The sequence below is a fragment of the Chiroxiphia lanceolata genome, chromosome Z, assembly GCF_009829145.1.
Source record: "Chiroxiphia lanceolata isolate bChiLan1 chromosome Z, bChiLan1.pri, whole genome shotgun sequence".
Classification (NCBI taxonomy): domain Eukaryota; kingdom Metazoa; phylum Chordata; class Aves; order Passeriformes; family Pipridae; genus Chiroxiphia; species Chiroxiphia lanceolata.
The window spans coordinates 15049647-15062649 of NC_045671.1; the positions used below are offsets into that span (position 1 = coordinate 15049647).

The 13003-nt window shown below is 40.3% G+C and overlaps 1 protein-coding gene across 1 annotated transcript; it reads right to left on the reverse strand.

The window, feature by feature from the left end:
• Positions 1-2485: 2485 nt before the first annotated feature.
• ESM1 (endothelial cell specific molecule 1) lies at positions 2486-11386 on the reverse strand. The gene is made up of 4 exons (XM_032676845.1): positions 11322-11386; positions 10526-11195; positions 6499-6654; positions 2486-4473 (listed from the first exon to the last, which is right to left on the reverse strand). The coding sequence occupies exons 2-4, from the start codon at positions 10824-10826 to the stop codon at positions 4373-4375; spliced, it is 558 nt and encodes a 185-aa protein (XP_032532736.1). The 5' UTR covers positions 10827-11195; positions 11322-11386; the 3' UTR covers positions 2486-4372.
• Between the last annotated feature and the right edge of the window lie 1617 nt (positions 11387-13003).

Consider the following 13003-nt stretch of genomic DNA (forward strand, 5'->3'; position numbering starts at 1 on the left):
TATATAACAAAATCAGATATTAAAGTATGTTGAAGATATTTTGCACAGCTGGTGTTGATAAGGCTGTTTTTCATTAAAAGTCAATCTATGCTGGAAATATATTTATGACATATTATTTGAATTGTGGGTGAAATATATCTGAATATATTTCAGTCTTCTCTATTCTGTGTATTTCGGACACCACTCTAAAACATTTGATGATATATTGTTTGAAATGTGATGGTGACTGCAACAGACTAAAATAGATACTACATTATGGAACACTTCTCATCAGTGTCATTGCACATTAAATAAAAAATAAGAGTCTTGGCATATATTACCAGCTTACAGTTTAGTAGCTGAGAAAATAATTTCTACCTACTAGAAATGAGGCCTATTTGCCATGTATAGTCATATTGGAAATAAACTAAAAACTAATTTAGATAGTAGATGACAGGAGAGAAGAACATCAATATTTAACTTTAATCTTGTGTGGGAAGGAAAGGTCAGGTGCAAAGAGGATGCCTAGAACACAGAGCTGGGTAAAGAAAGGAAAAAAGTCTAAAAAAAATCCACATCTGCTAAGTAGGGAAAATGAGTTAAAGTGTACAGTGAAGAACCAGGAGAGATGTAGACAGAGAGGTAGAAAGATGAAAGGATGGAAAATAAAGAAGAGGTTGGTGAAAAGCCCTTATTTCCATGAACCTCATTTCATGTCCCTCAAGAGGCAATGTCTAAGGGCAAAGGTGTCCAGGAAGGCTGGACATCCTTCAGAAAGAAATCCAAACGGCACAGGAGCAGGACACCCCCGTGTGCCAAAAGACAAGCCAGAAGGGAAGAATACCAGCCTGGCTGAACCAAGAGCTGCAGCTGAAACTCAGGAAAAAAACCAGGGTTTATGACTTTTGGAAGAAGGGGCAGACAACTCATGAGGACTGCAAGGATGTCATGAGTAAGTTTGCAGATGGCACCATCTGCACTAAGTGCAGGGCAAGAGTGTTGATCTACAGAGGGATCTGGACAGGCTGGATCTGTAGGTTGAGGCCAATGATATAAGGCTGAACAAGGCGAAGTGCCAAGTCCTGCCCTTGGGTCACAACAACCCCAGGCAGCGCTACAAGCTGGGGGCAGAGTGGCTGGAAATTTGCCCAGTGGAAAAGGACCTGGGGGTGCTGGTTAACAGCTGAACATGATCCAGCAGTGTAACCAGGTGGGCAAGAACACCAGTGGCATCCTGGCTTGGATCAGCAATAGTGTGGCCAGTGAGACCAGGGCGGTGACTGTCCCCCTGACTGGGCACTGGGCACCTCAAATCCCATGTGCAGTTTCAGGCCCCTCACTCCAAGAAAGACATGGACATGCTGGAGTGTGTCCAGACAAGAGCAACAGAGCTGGTGAAGGGTCTAGAGCACAAGTCCTGTGAGGAGCTGCTGAGGGAGCTGAGGGAGCTGGATTTGGTTAGCCTGGAGAAGAGGAGGCTCAGGGGTGACCTTGTCACTCTCTACAACTACCTGAAAGGACAATGTGGCCTGGTGGTGTTCAGTCTCTTCTCCTGGGTAGCAAGTGATGGGATAAGAGCAAATGGCCTGAATTTGTGCTAGGGGAGGCTTGGATTGTATATTAGGAAAAATTTGTTCATGGAAAGGGTTGTCAAGCATTCGACCAGGCTACCCAGGGAACTGGTGGAGTCACAATCCCTGGAGGTATTTAAGAGATATGTAGTTGTAGCATTTGGGGACATGGTGGTGGACTTGGCAGTGCTGGGTTAACAGTTGAACTCAAATGATTTTAAAGGTCTTTTCCAATTTAAACTATTCTATGATTCTGTGGTTGCATTATTTCAAATACTGGTGTAGTCCTATTGTCACTAGTAGCAACAGGTAGACATTTCAAAGGATAAGAAAGAAAATTTGCTTATACTATAATTTCACTCTGAAGTCTATTCTGTGTGGAGCAATATATCACTGGAGCAGCTGAAGAAATGCAAAAGCATTTTATAAGTTTGATGAAAAAGTGTAGAAATCATCCAAAATTGTCTGCAAGGCATCCCTCTCCATCTTCTCCTTTCTCCTGACTTGTAGGTCTGGATTCACAGGTTACTACTTTAGGGTAAATGAAACAGTGTAAAGGAGTTGTAGGCACTTCTCCAGGGCTAAATGGTCCCTGGCATCATGGTGGCCAGGTCAGCAGGACAACTGTCAAACCCTTCTTGTTCTGGGGTTGACCAAGGAGTGGATCTCTCTGGTAGGCAACTTGGATCCAGCCACCTCATTTTGGAGATGAAAGTGGTTGAAAGGTATGGACACAAGTCATTGTGGACATGGGCCACCACTCAACTTCAGCAATGGTGAATAGTCCCCAGCAAATTTGCTGAAATAGGTGCAGCCATTGTGAAAGTGTTTCTGTGGATTTGGGAGCAAAACTGTGCCTAATCTGCATGCACTGTGGCTGTGCCATCACCATCAGTCTTACTCTATCATCAGTAGATTGACACAATAGACAGTGATGCTTTCAGTTGTTTTTTTTAATTGAACAATAATAATCTTACATTTTTTAAAACCAACCAGCTTATTAGATTTACATTCAAGAACTCATAATGTCATTTATGACACTTGCAAAATATTAATAATGTATGCAATATTTACTACGTTCTTTAAATAATTGTCATCATCTGCTCAAGGACTGTGGATTTGATCCTGCTCTCACTGAAATCAAGAAAAAATTACTTTTGATATCAGTAGATGAGAATCAATACACTTGCTTGTAAATAGCCCAAGATAAAATTACTCTCTCTCAGACCCTAACATTCAACACAAGTTGAAATGTGGTATATGCTATGAAATTTACGTTCATGTGTCTCCAGTTATCATGGCAGGAGAGCCTGCACTGCTCTACTGATGTCTGGATGTCTATTGTTGTCATCATCCTCTTGCTGTAGAGCAGCAAGACTCATCTCTGCTTTCCCTGGTGAAAGCATCCTGCTTCCACAGCTGTTGGCCTTGGATCAACTCTTCAAAAGTTTCTGTTGCTCCTAGTTTAAAAGTATGTTTTCAGATCCTGAACTAAATTTTGACTGCTGAACTATGTGTTCCTTGTTTTACTGAAGTCATTGTCAAAGCTCACATCAATTTCAAAGGAATTATTCAATTCAAGCCAGATTTCCAATGGGAGCGCTCTGTGTTTCAAGGCAATTTCTAAACTCACACAATCCAGGTTCACTGACACAGCTACACCAATTTCTATTATCTGAGTACCTGGTTGTTTCCAGACATATTAGCAAATCCACCTCAGTGGTGATTTTCAACTTACACATGTGTCATCCGTCCTGTTTGGACTGAATGAGGGACTGCCAGTTCTGCAACACACTAACACATATAAGTTATTCTCCTGGCTGAAACAGGACAGCTTGCTCATGCAATTGAGACACAAAGTACTGTATACCAAAATACTGTAGTCTTGGCTGAACTACTACTTGCTGAGGGTCTAAGTCTTCCCTACACTGGATCAAATAAACTCCTTGTGAATCAGATCTGGGCTGTAGCCGACAATCAGGGTGGAAAGCATAAAGGTCCATTTGCTGGCCTCTTGCACTGGACCCACTCTTCTCAAAAAAATGCAGATGTCATCTTAATGGCACCAGTTAGTTGGTTTATAGAAACATATATATTTAAATAATGGTAAGCAGCTTCTTTTGTTTCAGATCCCCGTTTACAAATCAGTAGAATTTACCAATCTGCTGTTTCTCTGTACAAAATTTAGCTTTAGAAATCCAACTAAATAAAATATATGTCTGCAGTGTTTTGCCTAAGTTATTCATAATGTATGAACTGAAGTGCTGGGTCTATTCTCACTGAAGAAAGGCATATTTATCTCCAAGGAATTGTCACCAAGCTTCCAAAACCCAGAAAATTACTAGCCACTAATGTTGGTTAATTTAATCACGCTGTTGTTCTCCCATGTTATTATTATTGAGATTCAGGGGTGTTGCTTTCTGTCCTGGGATTTGTTTCTTTCATGTTGGCTCCATGTCAATATTATCACTCACCCAAACTGTCCCCTGATTTCAGTGAGAGTTTTCCCAGCCTCGGGCTGTAGGAGTTGGCCTCTGGCATTATTTAAATGATCATGTTGGGTTTTCAGTTTTACTATACATTCAAGAATCCACAATACGTTTCTGTTCAAATACTTATCAAAACAAATATCAAAAATCATATACACTGTACAGTCTATTTTAAAGTAAACATTTTTCTCATTAAAAACAGATCACAATTGACCTTCAGAGATTACATTTTCATATGCTATAGATCTACTTTGTTCTTAAAGTGTGTTGTTGCATATTCATTAATCTGTGAGAAATGCATTCACTTGAAAGTCTTACAAGTGTAAGCAAGTATCAGCGAGGATTTAGCCATTTCATTATCGGAGGGCGAATAGCTTTCTCTTTAACAAATTCCTCTTTTACAGAATTTCCATCCCCTGATGCCATGTCATTGTCTGAAAAGATACAAAAATAAAGGTGGATTTCACAAACATAAGAGCATTAAAATATTGTTCAGCAATGTCCCTCCTTTTTGGAATACTTCAGAAAAACCTTAACTGGCAAATTTGCAGAAATCTCCCTAAATGCCTCCAATTACCTAGTTGCAAAATTTCTGCCAAATTAAGACATAAGTCAGATGTGTTTTCTAATAGTTTAAGCATGAGGCTGATGATGTGACTTCAGTTTCCAGTTCTGACTGTAACACTTGCTCCAGTGTGACACAGGACTAAGCAACATATCCTCAACAGCTACAGCAGCAAATTAAACACCTGGAGCTATTCTCTAACTACAGCCAGCTAGCATGGAATAGCCTGGTGCATGCCACTAAACTCCCTCACTCTCCAAAAATAGGATAAAATGATATCTAGTTTGTCAACTGGAAACAGTCTCTGGCTGAACCTGATTCCTGAGCTGTGGCTGAGGTTGTTTGGCACAGCTAGCTGGGCTGGGACAAAGCATGTCATCAGTTGCCCTACTGTTTGACTGTGCAGGGGTCAAATTGCAATGCACAGGAACACACTCTGACACCTTTCATTTTACTAGGATATGTGTAGCCATAATGTTTTTATAAACGTATGGGTCAGAAACTTGCCTGTTTAAAATACGGAAGCATTTGCAGTTGTTTTAATACAGTGAAGACCTCATAGATGCCTTAGCTACCTCTGAAGGCCATTATTAAATGAAACTCTGTGTGACCACCCCATGGAGTACCACCCAGTGTCTTCTGTCTGCTTCCAGTGACCTCTGGAAGGACAGAAGTCAGTATGAAACCTTTGCAGGTGTAAAAACCAATCTTTGTTTCTATGTGGTAAATATCTCATCATGGCTGTGATCAGACAAGCTGTTAAATTTAGGGGCAGCAGATTGTTTGGGACCAAAGGCAAGGGCGAAAGAGGGAAGGGAAGGAGGAACCAATGAAAATAAGGCTGCCTGGGAAAATTTCGAATATGGGCTAGATACAGAAAAATATGATTTTAAATGTGATATAAGCATAAGTTGAGAAAGTTTGCTTCCATCTAACTTTCTCTAAACAGAGAAGCAGGGAAAGATAAATCATGTATTAAGGCAGCAAACTTTAGCTAGCTTAATATAACAGGAGTAAAAATAAGGCACACAAACTGCAGTTGGAAAAGAAATAAAATCCAAAGACCTTTGGGTGAAGTCTTATAAATCTCCCAATAGTTCTAGGATTAAGTCTCTGATTTTTTAATTTTTTTTTTAACTTCTCTTCACATTTGTATTGATTTTGGTTTGTGTTTATATTTGAAGTAAACATTATTCAGTCAAACATACCTCAGTATCATCAGGTGGAAAATAAGGGGAAAATTTTTAATCCCAGATCTAAACACTTCAGTGATCTTTCCTCCCCGCCTCAAAATCACTTTAGTTTCTCACATTCCTTTTTCTTTTCTTTTCTTTTTTTTTTTTTTTTTTTTAAATTCTGGAAAGATCTGTTAGAAGCTTCAAACATAATTGTAAAGGTAAGAACTTATTCCAGAGATACTGTGACAAATGACTACTATAGAACTTTTCATAAAACTGTTCACTGACAACTGAAAACATATAAAGTTCTGTCTTCATGGGGGAAAAAAAATGTTGGTTTTACCATGTTAGCTAGCAGTAGCAAATACAATGTAGTGAAATCCTATTCTACACAAAGCAGCTACATGTTATCACATCTGAACTGACTAATGCAAACCCTAGCCTCCAATTACACAGATGATGTTGTAGTGTTGACACATGCAGTATTTTACCCATGCTTAAGATTCCAAAATGTTTTTATGATGTGTCACAGACGATCTAAGTCCTTGCCACATGTTAAGTGAGCTGCCAATAAGAAAAATTAACGTACCTTGTGCTGTGAGTGTTTTGCACAGCTCCACCAAAGTACACATCACTCACACACAGTGTACACAGCATGGTAGTAGATCATGGACAAGGTGTTTTCTGCTAAAATCAACTGCCCCACAAAGTCTTACCTGTGTGTGAAATTATTTTTCGTCGATTGGGAGGCTTTGAAGCAGACAGTTGAAAAAATGGGAACTTCAAACACTTCCCCGTTACTCTGTCACAGATGCCAGAGGGACAGTTGCATGTTTTCCTGCATTCCATTCCATAGCTACCATAGGGACACTCTGGAAAAAAAATTATAGCAAAGTGGTTCTCAGTGATCCAAGTCAGCAGCTGTGTTGATAGCTGGCCTGCTTATGTCCTTGAAAGTAGAAAACCTTTGAGTGGAGGTCAGCTAAACCCTAGCTACAAGATTTCAGCATGCTGACTGCTTTTTACAAGTATTTTCCAGTATTAACTAACCTTGACACACATTATATAAATAATTTTGTTTCCTCTAACTTATTTAAAAAACGTCCTATCAGTAATCCTTCTCTGAAACACTCTCAGTATTAAAATTCAAGTTAAAAGCAATATACAATATATAAGTATGTAATCATAGAGGATGTAGTCAAAATTGGACTAGCATTGGATTTAAAAATTAAGAATTAGAAATGAAGATGACTCCAGAAAGTCCCTGAATTCCCTCTTGGGCATGGTATTATCTGACCTACGTAACTGTCATGACTTAGAGCTGCAATCTGTTGCTGGTACTGGACTACTGTTGCCAGGGCCTCTGCCTTCTCTCTGGGTGGAGGATGCAACCTGACCCTGAGGAGCTATCCAGCAAATGCACTCTCTGCCTGTAGATGCTACTGGCTCCTGGGGAAGAGCCTTCTTCTATCCAACAGCTTCTCAGACAGCAAAGGTCTGTTTTACCATGGCAGACAGACAGGGGCTCACTTATGTCTCCAGCCATACCCTGAGTATCCTTGAAGGGATCCTCCTTGGTTGTACTGCAATGGTCAAAGCCCCAGTTCAAACCTCCCATCCTTGAGCAAGCTTGTGGAGAAGCACCAAAGAACAGCTGCTAAGATGGGACTGAATGTTTTCCAAAGAAAATTAAGTCAGGTGCAGGGGATTTGCCCTGTCCTGTAGCTGACACATATCACTTGTTGAATTGCATAACTTCCCAGAGTTTAAACTAGGGATCACAGCTCTTGTCTTCCTTTGCCTTGCTGTTGAAGAGGGTACCATCCCAGGACCATTGCTGAAAAGATGGAGCCAAGAAAAATCCATTTCCAACATGTCCTTTCCAAACCCCCAAACATGAGATCATTCCCAAGAGAAGTCTGAGATATCCCAGGAGAAAGGTCTTTATGTTCAGACTATCCTTGCCAACACAGGGTTCATGGTCACCTTAAATGGCAAAGTCTAGAGAGTTTTGGATTCACCTCCTAAACACAGATGAATGACCAATAAAAGGCTGCACCAAGGAACCATCTAGCCCAGGCTTCCATAAAAACCTTAAGAAAGGTGACCATAATATGCACAAATGATACCTCTCCCTCATTTTGTCTCTCGCAGCTCTGGAGCCTCCTGATCCAAACATAGTTTCTGTGCATGTATCACCTCACAATAGGGTTGTCCTTTTCAGTTTGTCCAGTCCTCTTAAGTCAGTGCAAATATTTAGTTTTCCTATGCAGCCTGGGCAATCTGAAAAACAGTCTAATGCCCTAAAGTGAAGCCAAAATTTTACGATTCTTTGCAAACATAACAGGTATGTTTTATAAAGGAAGAGCCCTAGAAAATCAACCAGTTCCTTTAAACTGACTACACAGTGAATCCCTCCACCCTGGAAAACCATATTGAGCTTCAACATATACCCTTTCCCAAGAAGGACACTCTTTGACCTGCTGCTTGATCACATAAAACTAAACCATAATCCTGCTGAAGTGAAACAAGTTTTGTGTGCACATCCTCCCCGGTAGACAAGTGAAGAGCTCACACTACGTGGAGCATCAATCTGCTTGCTGCAGGTACTCAGCCTGGAGAGCTGGGATGTAAAGATGTGCGCAACAACATGGTAACAAGATGAGCCCAAAGCATTTGGCTCTGTGTGGAAAAATCCTGGCATTGATGCTGCTCTTCATATTTGATGAAACTCAAGTCTGAGTCAATTTTACAAGTAGAAGGTTTTTGTTTGGCAGTAGCCTGCTCCTAAATGTATTGCTAATAGCTCCCAGTGATTTAAGGGAAGCAAGAGCACTAGTATTCCTTTAGTCTGTTTTGGACAAGAATGACATTGTTATTGACAATAATGTGATGCACTCTTATAGTAATAAAAGTAACCAAAAATTGTTCTGAAACATATACTGCCCATTTTAGAAAAAAGAAATTGAAGAACAGAGAGTTCAGATCAATTTTTCAGAACTTCAAAGTAAAATATTTGCAGGAAGCTAAAGAGAATTTAGCTATCCTGAGTCTATCATTTACTACAAACATAGGAATTGTTCCAATGAGTGAATGACCTGGTATCATAGCTGTAAACACATATATAAAATAATAATACTTGACCCCATACTTTGCCTAATCAAATTCTCATATGTACAGAGAAAGGCTGTGCTACCTCAGAGCTTAGGTGAAAAAAGAAAAATAATTAGAAATTATATCTATAATATTTAGTGCAAATAAATATATGGGGAATATAAGCTTTAAAGGCAAATTTACAATTCTAAGTCAAGATATGGTTTTATTGAAATTTATAAGAGTTTTTCCACTGACTGAATGGGAGAAAACCCCAAACATTTTACTTTGCATTTTCTCCAGATTATCCAAGATTCAGCTATGGGGATTCAGATCTTATGTCCCTCAATATTTCTTTTTTCCTATTCAAAGTGTACTATTGCAAAGAAATTCCTATGAGGAAACTTAAAAGTATATACTAAATCCAAGGAACTGTTAAAAGAATTATAGGCAGGATCTTGCACTGTGGTAATTTTTAATAAACTGAAGATCAACCAACTATCTCAGTAACATACTTGTCTCATGAATGCACAAAAAATATGATCTTTATGCCTAAGTTCTAGTCTTTAGAACTAAAATTAGTATTTGGGTTTGACACTCAACCATGCACATGAATTTGTTTCTAAATACTGTAAGTGTTTTTAAATACTGTAAGTGTGTTCTATATGTGAGTCAGCCTGAATGATTTCTGCAGCATCTGGTCCTAAGGCATTACTTTAACTGAGTTTATTAATACTCCTGATATTTAACTGCCAAGACATCTCCTCTTTTAAGGAAGTTATTCTAAAGGCTTATCTGTATTTACTTAATGAAGTGGCACACAAACACAGGAAAACCCACTGCATTCAGGCTTTGCAATATCTTTTTAAAAAATAGTTTATTTTTTAAAATTGTCATCATACTTATTAGCATAATACCTCTCCTTTTAAATATTCTGGATGTTGCATGGAGCAACAATAGGTCTTAAACGAAAAACACCATTTTAGTCTCTGACTAAAGAATTTAGCATGCAGCATACCTGGAATAAGATGAAAGCAGTGGCTGGCTGCACATCTCACAGTCAGTTTCTGTTCTGTTATTCCCATCTTTCAGGGAGGAGGGTCACTGTTTGCCTCCCCTGACCCTAGGGTAGTTGAGTCTCTCAACAGCAGGACTAAATTAAACACGCCTATGTCCCCAGGGCACTCAGGCAGTGCTGGTTATCTCCATCTCCCAGACCTCAGAGTGAGAACCTGGTCCCTGGGCATGCAGCTGGCAGTGCCAGAGGGAGCATCACCCACAAAGAATGCAGCAGGGGCAGGAACCCTGTGGCAAGGTTGGACTTGCAGGATTAAAGTCTTTGCAATTTAAAGAAAGCCACCCACCAAATCAGTGGAAACATCAGGACTAGTGCCTGGGTCTCCCAAGTCCCAGTCAAAAATCTCATCTCTGAGCACACTCTGTCTGTGTTTCCTCACACATGTCCCCAAGTCTAAACAATATTCTCACATTAATAACCCTGCCCCTCTACCTCTAACACTTTCTAATACCAGCAGCTATTTTTTACTTTCCAGAAAAATCCCACTTTAGACCTTTCAAGCAGGAGGCAAGCTCACATGTAGGTTTCTGTCAAATCGCCACAGTGGGTGCATGCAAAGTGAATATTGTTACCTTTGCAGATACCAAATTCATCACCAAAGTCATCCTCCTCAGTGTAAAACTGGCACTTCAGCCCAGGGCCACACTTGACACCATCCATACCCGAGACTGTACGATAGCAAGTCTCCCCCAGAGCAGCTGCACAGACTCTGCAGCAGCCACAGTCATCCAGCACCGTTCGCTTACAGCGGAAGGTACTTTTGCATGCGTTACTGTCACAGGGTTCAGGACAATCTACTGCATATTTCGCACTCCAAGCAGTTCCAGCATGCACGGGCATCAGGAGGAGTGTGAGAAACAGGAAGCCCTTCATGTCTTGCAGGGGTAAATGCTCCGTCCCAAAGAGCAGGTTTTAGTGCTCAGCCTGCTGGTGCCTCTTGCTGAGGGAAGCAGCAGTACAGAATCCAAAGTGGTAGCTGCACACATCAGCCTACAAGTTTATGAGCTTTATAAAGTGTGTTGCCCACATGTTGCACCGTCGTCAGCTTCCTCAATCCGGCAGTGCTGCTCCTGCCAGCCTCCCTTGTTTCAGTTTATGAAATCCAGGATGAAGGTTGGATTAGCACTCTGCTGCCATCCAGGAATTGAAAAGCCTGAGCTGATGTAATCTGTTATGTTTAGTTGGTTGTTTTGCATGAGGACTAAAAACTCTCTCACATCCGTTTCAAATGCTCAAGGACGTCTGCCAAAACAAAAAAAAAAAAAAAAAAAAAAAAAAGAGAAAAAAAAGGAGGAAGATTTTTTTTTAAAAAAGCACACACAGAAGTGGGGGGGGGGGGGTGGAATCAATGCTGAGTAGGTCACATACCTTCTTGCAGGACAGGGATTGCTCTGACGCTTGGCACACTGCTGACAGGAGATCTCTGCCTTGCTATCATTGCTCATACGGCCAGAAGAAAATCACATTGAATCACTTCACTGCTGAAAGAATAACCTTTAATAGAATAAATCTTTGCCATACCCTCTTAGGTGACGTGGATAGTTACTTTAAGGAATTAAGTGAGATCATGTCATTTAACAGCCAAGCTCAGATATTTCAGTAATTTTTTCTGCCTCCATCGAAGCAGTAGCACTTTTTAATCAGTATTTAGGTGGAGATTAATTAAACATTTCACTCAAAGATCACTGCTAGAATGAAAAACTGGTCAGGGAGAAATCAGTATTTTGTGGGATCTTCCACAGGAAGTTCAGGAGAATGATCAGTGAGCTGCACCAACTTCACAGCCACAGGGGAAATCCCCATCCATCTTCAGCACCATCCACACAGCCTTAACATTTATCTGGGGGGAGTGATTCTCCCCCACTTTATACCACTTCTATTCTGACACACTCTGTGAGATGTCCTGATGTTGCTCTTCAATGAAATCAATGTAAATAAACAGAAAACAAGTCTCAATTTCCCCTGTCTCCCCTCTTAGCCTTTATTCATCCTGACAGAGCCTTGACAAGGAACAGCAAACAACTGAAGAGTCCAGTGAAACTGATGAGCCACTGAAGATATGACAATTTCTGCACTAAGGAAAAATCTACAGGAAAGGAAAAAAGGAATAAAGCTAGCCATAAATAAACCTCTGAATACCAAAAGTTGTTGCCAGGTAAGTTAGTGGGAACCGAAGCAAACTGAACTGTGTGTGACCAGCTTGCCCTTTGGGAATCCTGTGTCTCAGCTGGGCTAAAGACACTGCCAGTAGGCTGGCAAATAAAATGAATGATTCTGCTGGAAATACAGGAGAGCAGGAAAACCTTCACGAATACAAATGTTAATTGATAAAAAGGAAACAAAATGCTTAACTCTTCTCTCTTGTGAAGAAGGTGAGGAAAACCAACATATTGTTGGTTTTTTATACTCTTGTACTCTTCTGGTATGTGAGGAGGGAAGGAGAGGGGAGGAGAGGGAGGGATTTAGCACTGGTCAAAGGGAGATGACACTTGGTGAAACATTTGCAGCCATCCATCCTATACAGTATATAATCACATGAAATGCAGTTCTTTTAATCACATTTGTCTCTTGGCATATGTTTATGTGCACAAGATTGTGCACATATATTCATATGTATTCTCACACTTCACAAGTATTCTTGGAGCAATTAATGAACCTGAAGTGTAAAAACTAAAGCATTAGGTTGAGGTTTTGTATAAACCAAGAAAGTGCTATTGGTAGCCATGAGAGGAGAGCAATTAGCAGTAGTAGGACAGCTTCGTCTTCAAAATACAAAGCAACTATCCTCTGAGAAGTGAAAGGAACACTTCAGATATGGAAATGAACATTGCAGCTAAAACCAGAGGAGGAACAAAAGTATAAGGTTAAAATGAGCAGATGAATTAGAAATTTATCTCAACATCTGCTCCACAGTTCACAGATCAGCCAAAAAATGTAAATTGCTGCCCATGTCTGCTGGCATAGCATCAACTAAAATTGACATTGGTTTATACTAATAGGTCAGACTGTAACCTGTGGGACTGAGGAGCCAGTGTAAATCCCTCTGGGCA

What these genes read in the sequence shown, in the direction of transcription:
- ESM1 (XM_032676845.1), bottom strand. Translation starts at nt 10,826, where the DNA reads ATGAAGGGCTTCCTGTTTCTCACACTCCTCCTGATGCCCGTGCATGCT. An exon ending in TGAATTTGGTATCTGCAAAG is followed by an intron (nt 6,655 to 10,525) that starts GTAACAATATTC and finishes TTTTTTTTCCAG; the next exon opens with AGTGTCCCTATGGTAGCTAT. An exon ending in AAAAATAATTTCACACACAG is followed by an intron (nt 4,474 to 6,498) that starts GTAAGACTTTGT and finishes GTATCTTTTCAG; the next exon opens with ACAATGACATGGCATCAGGG.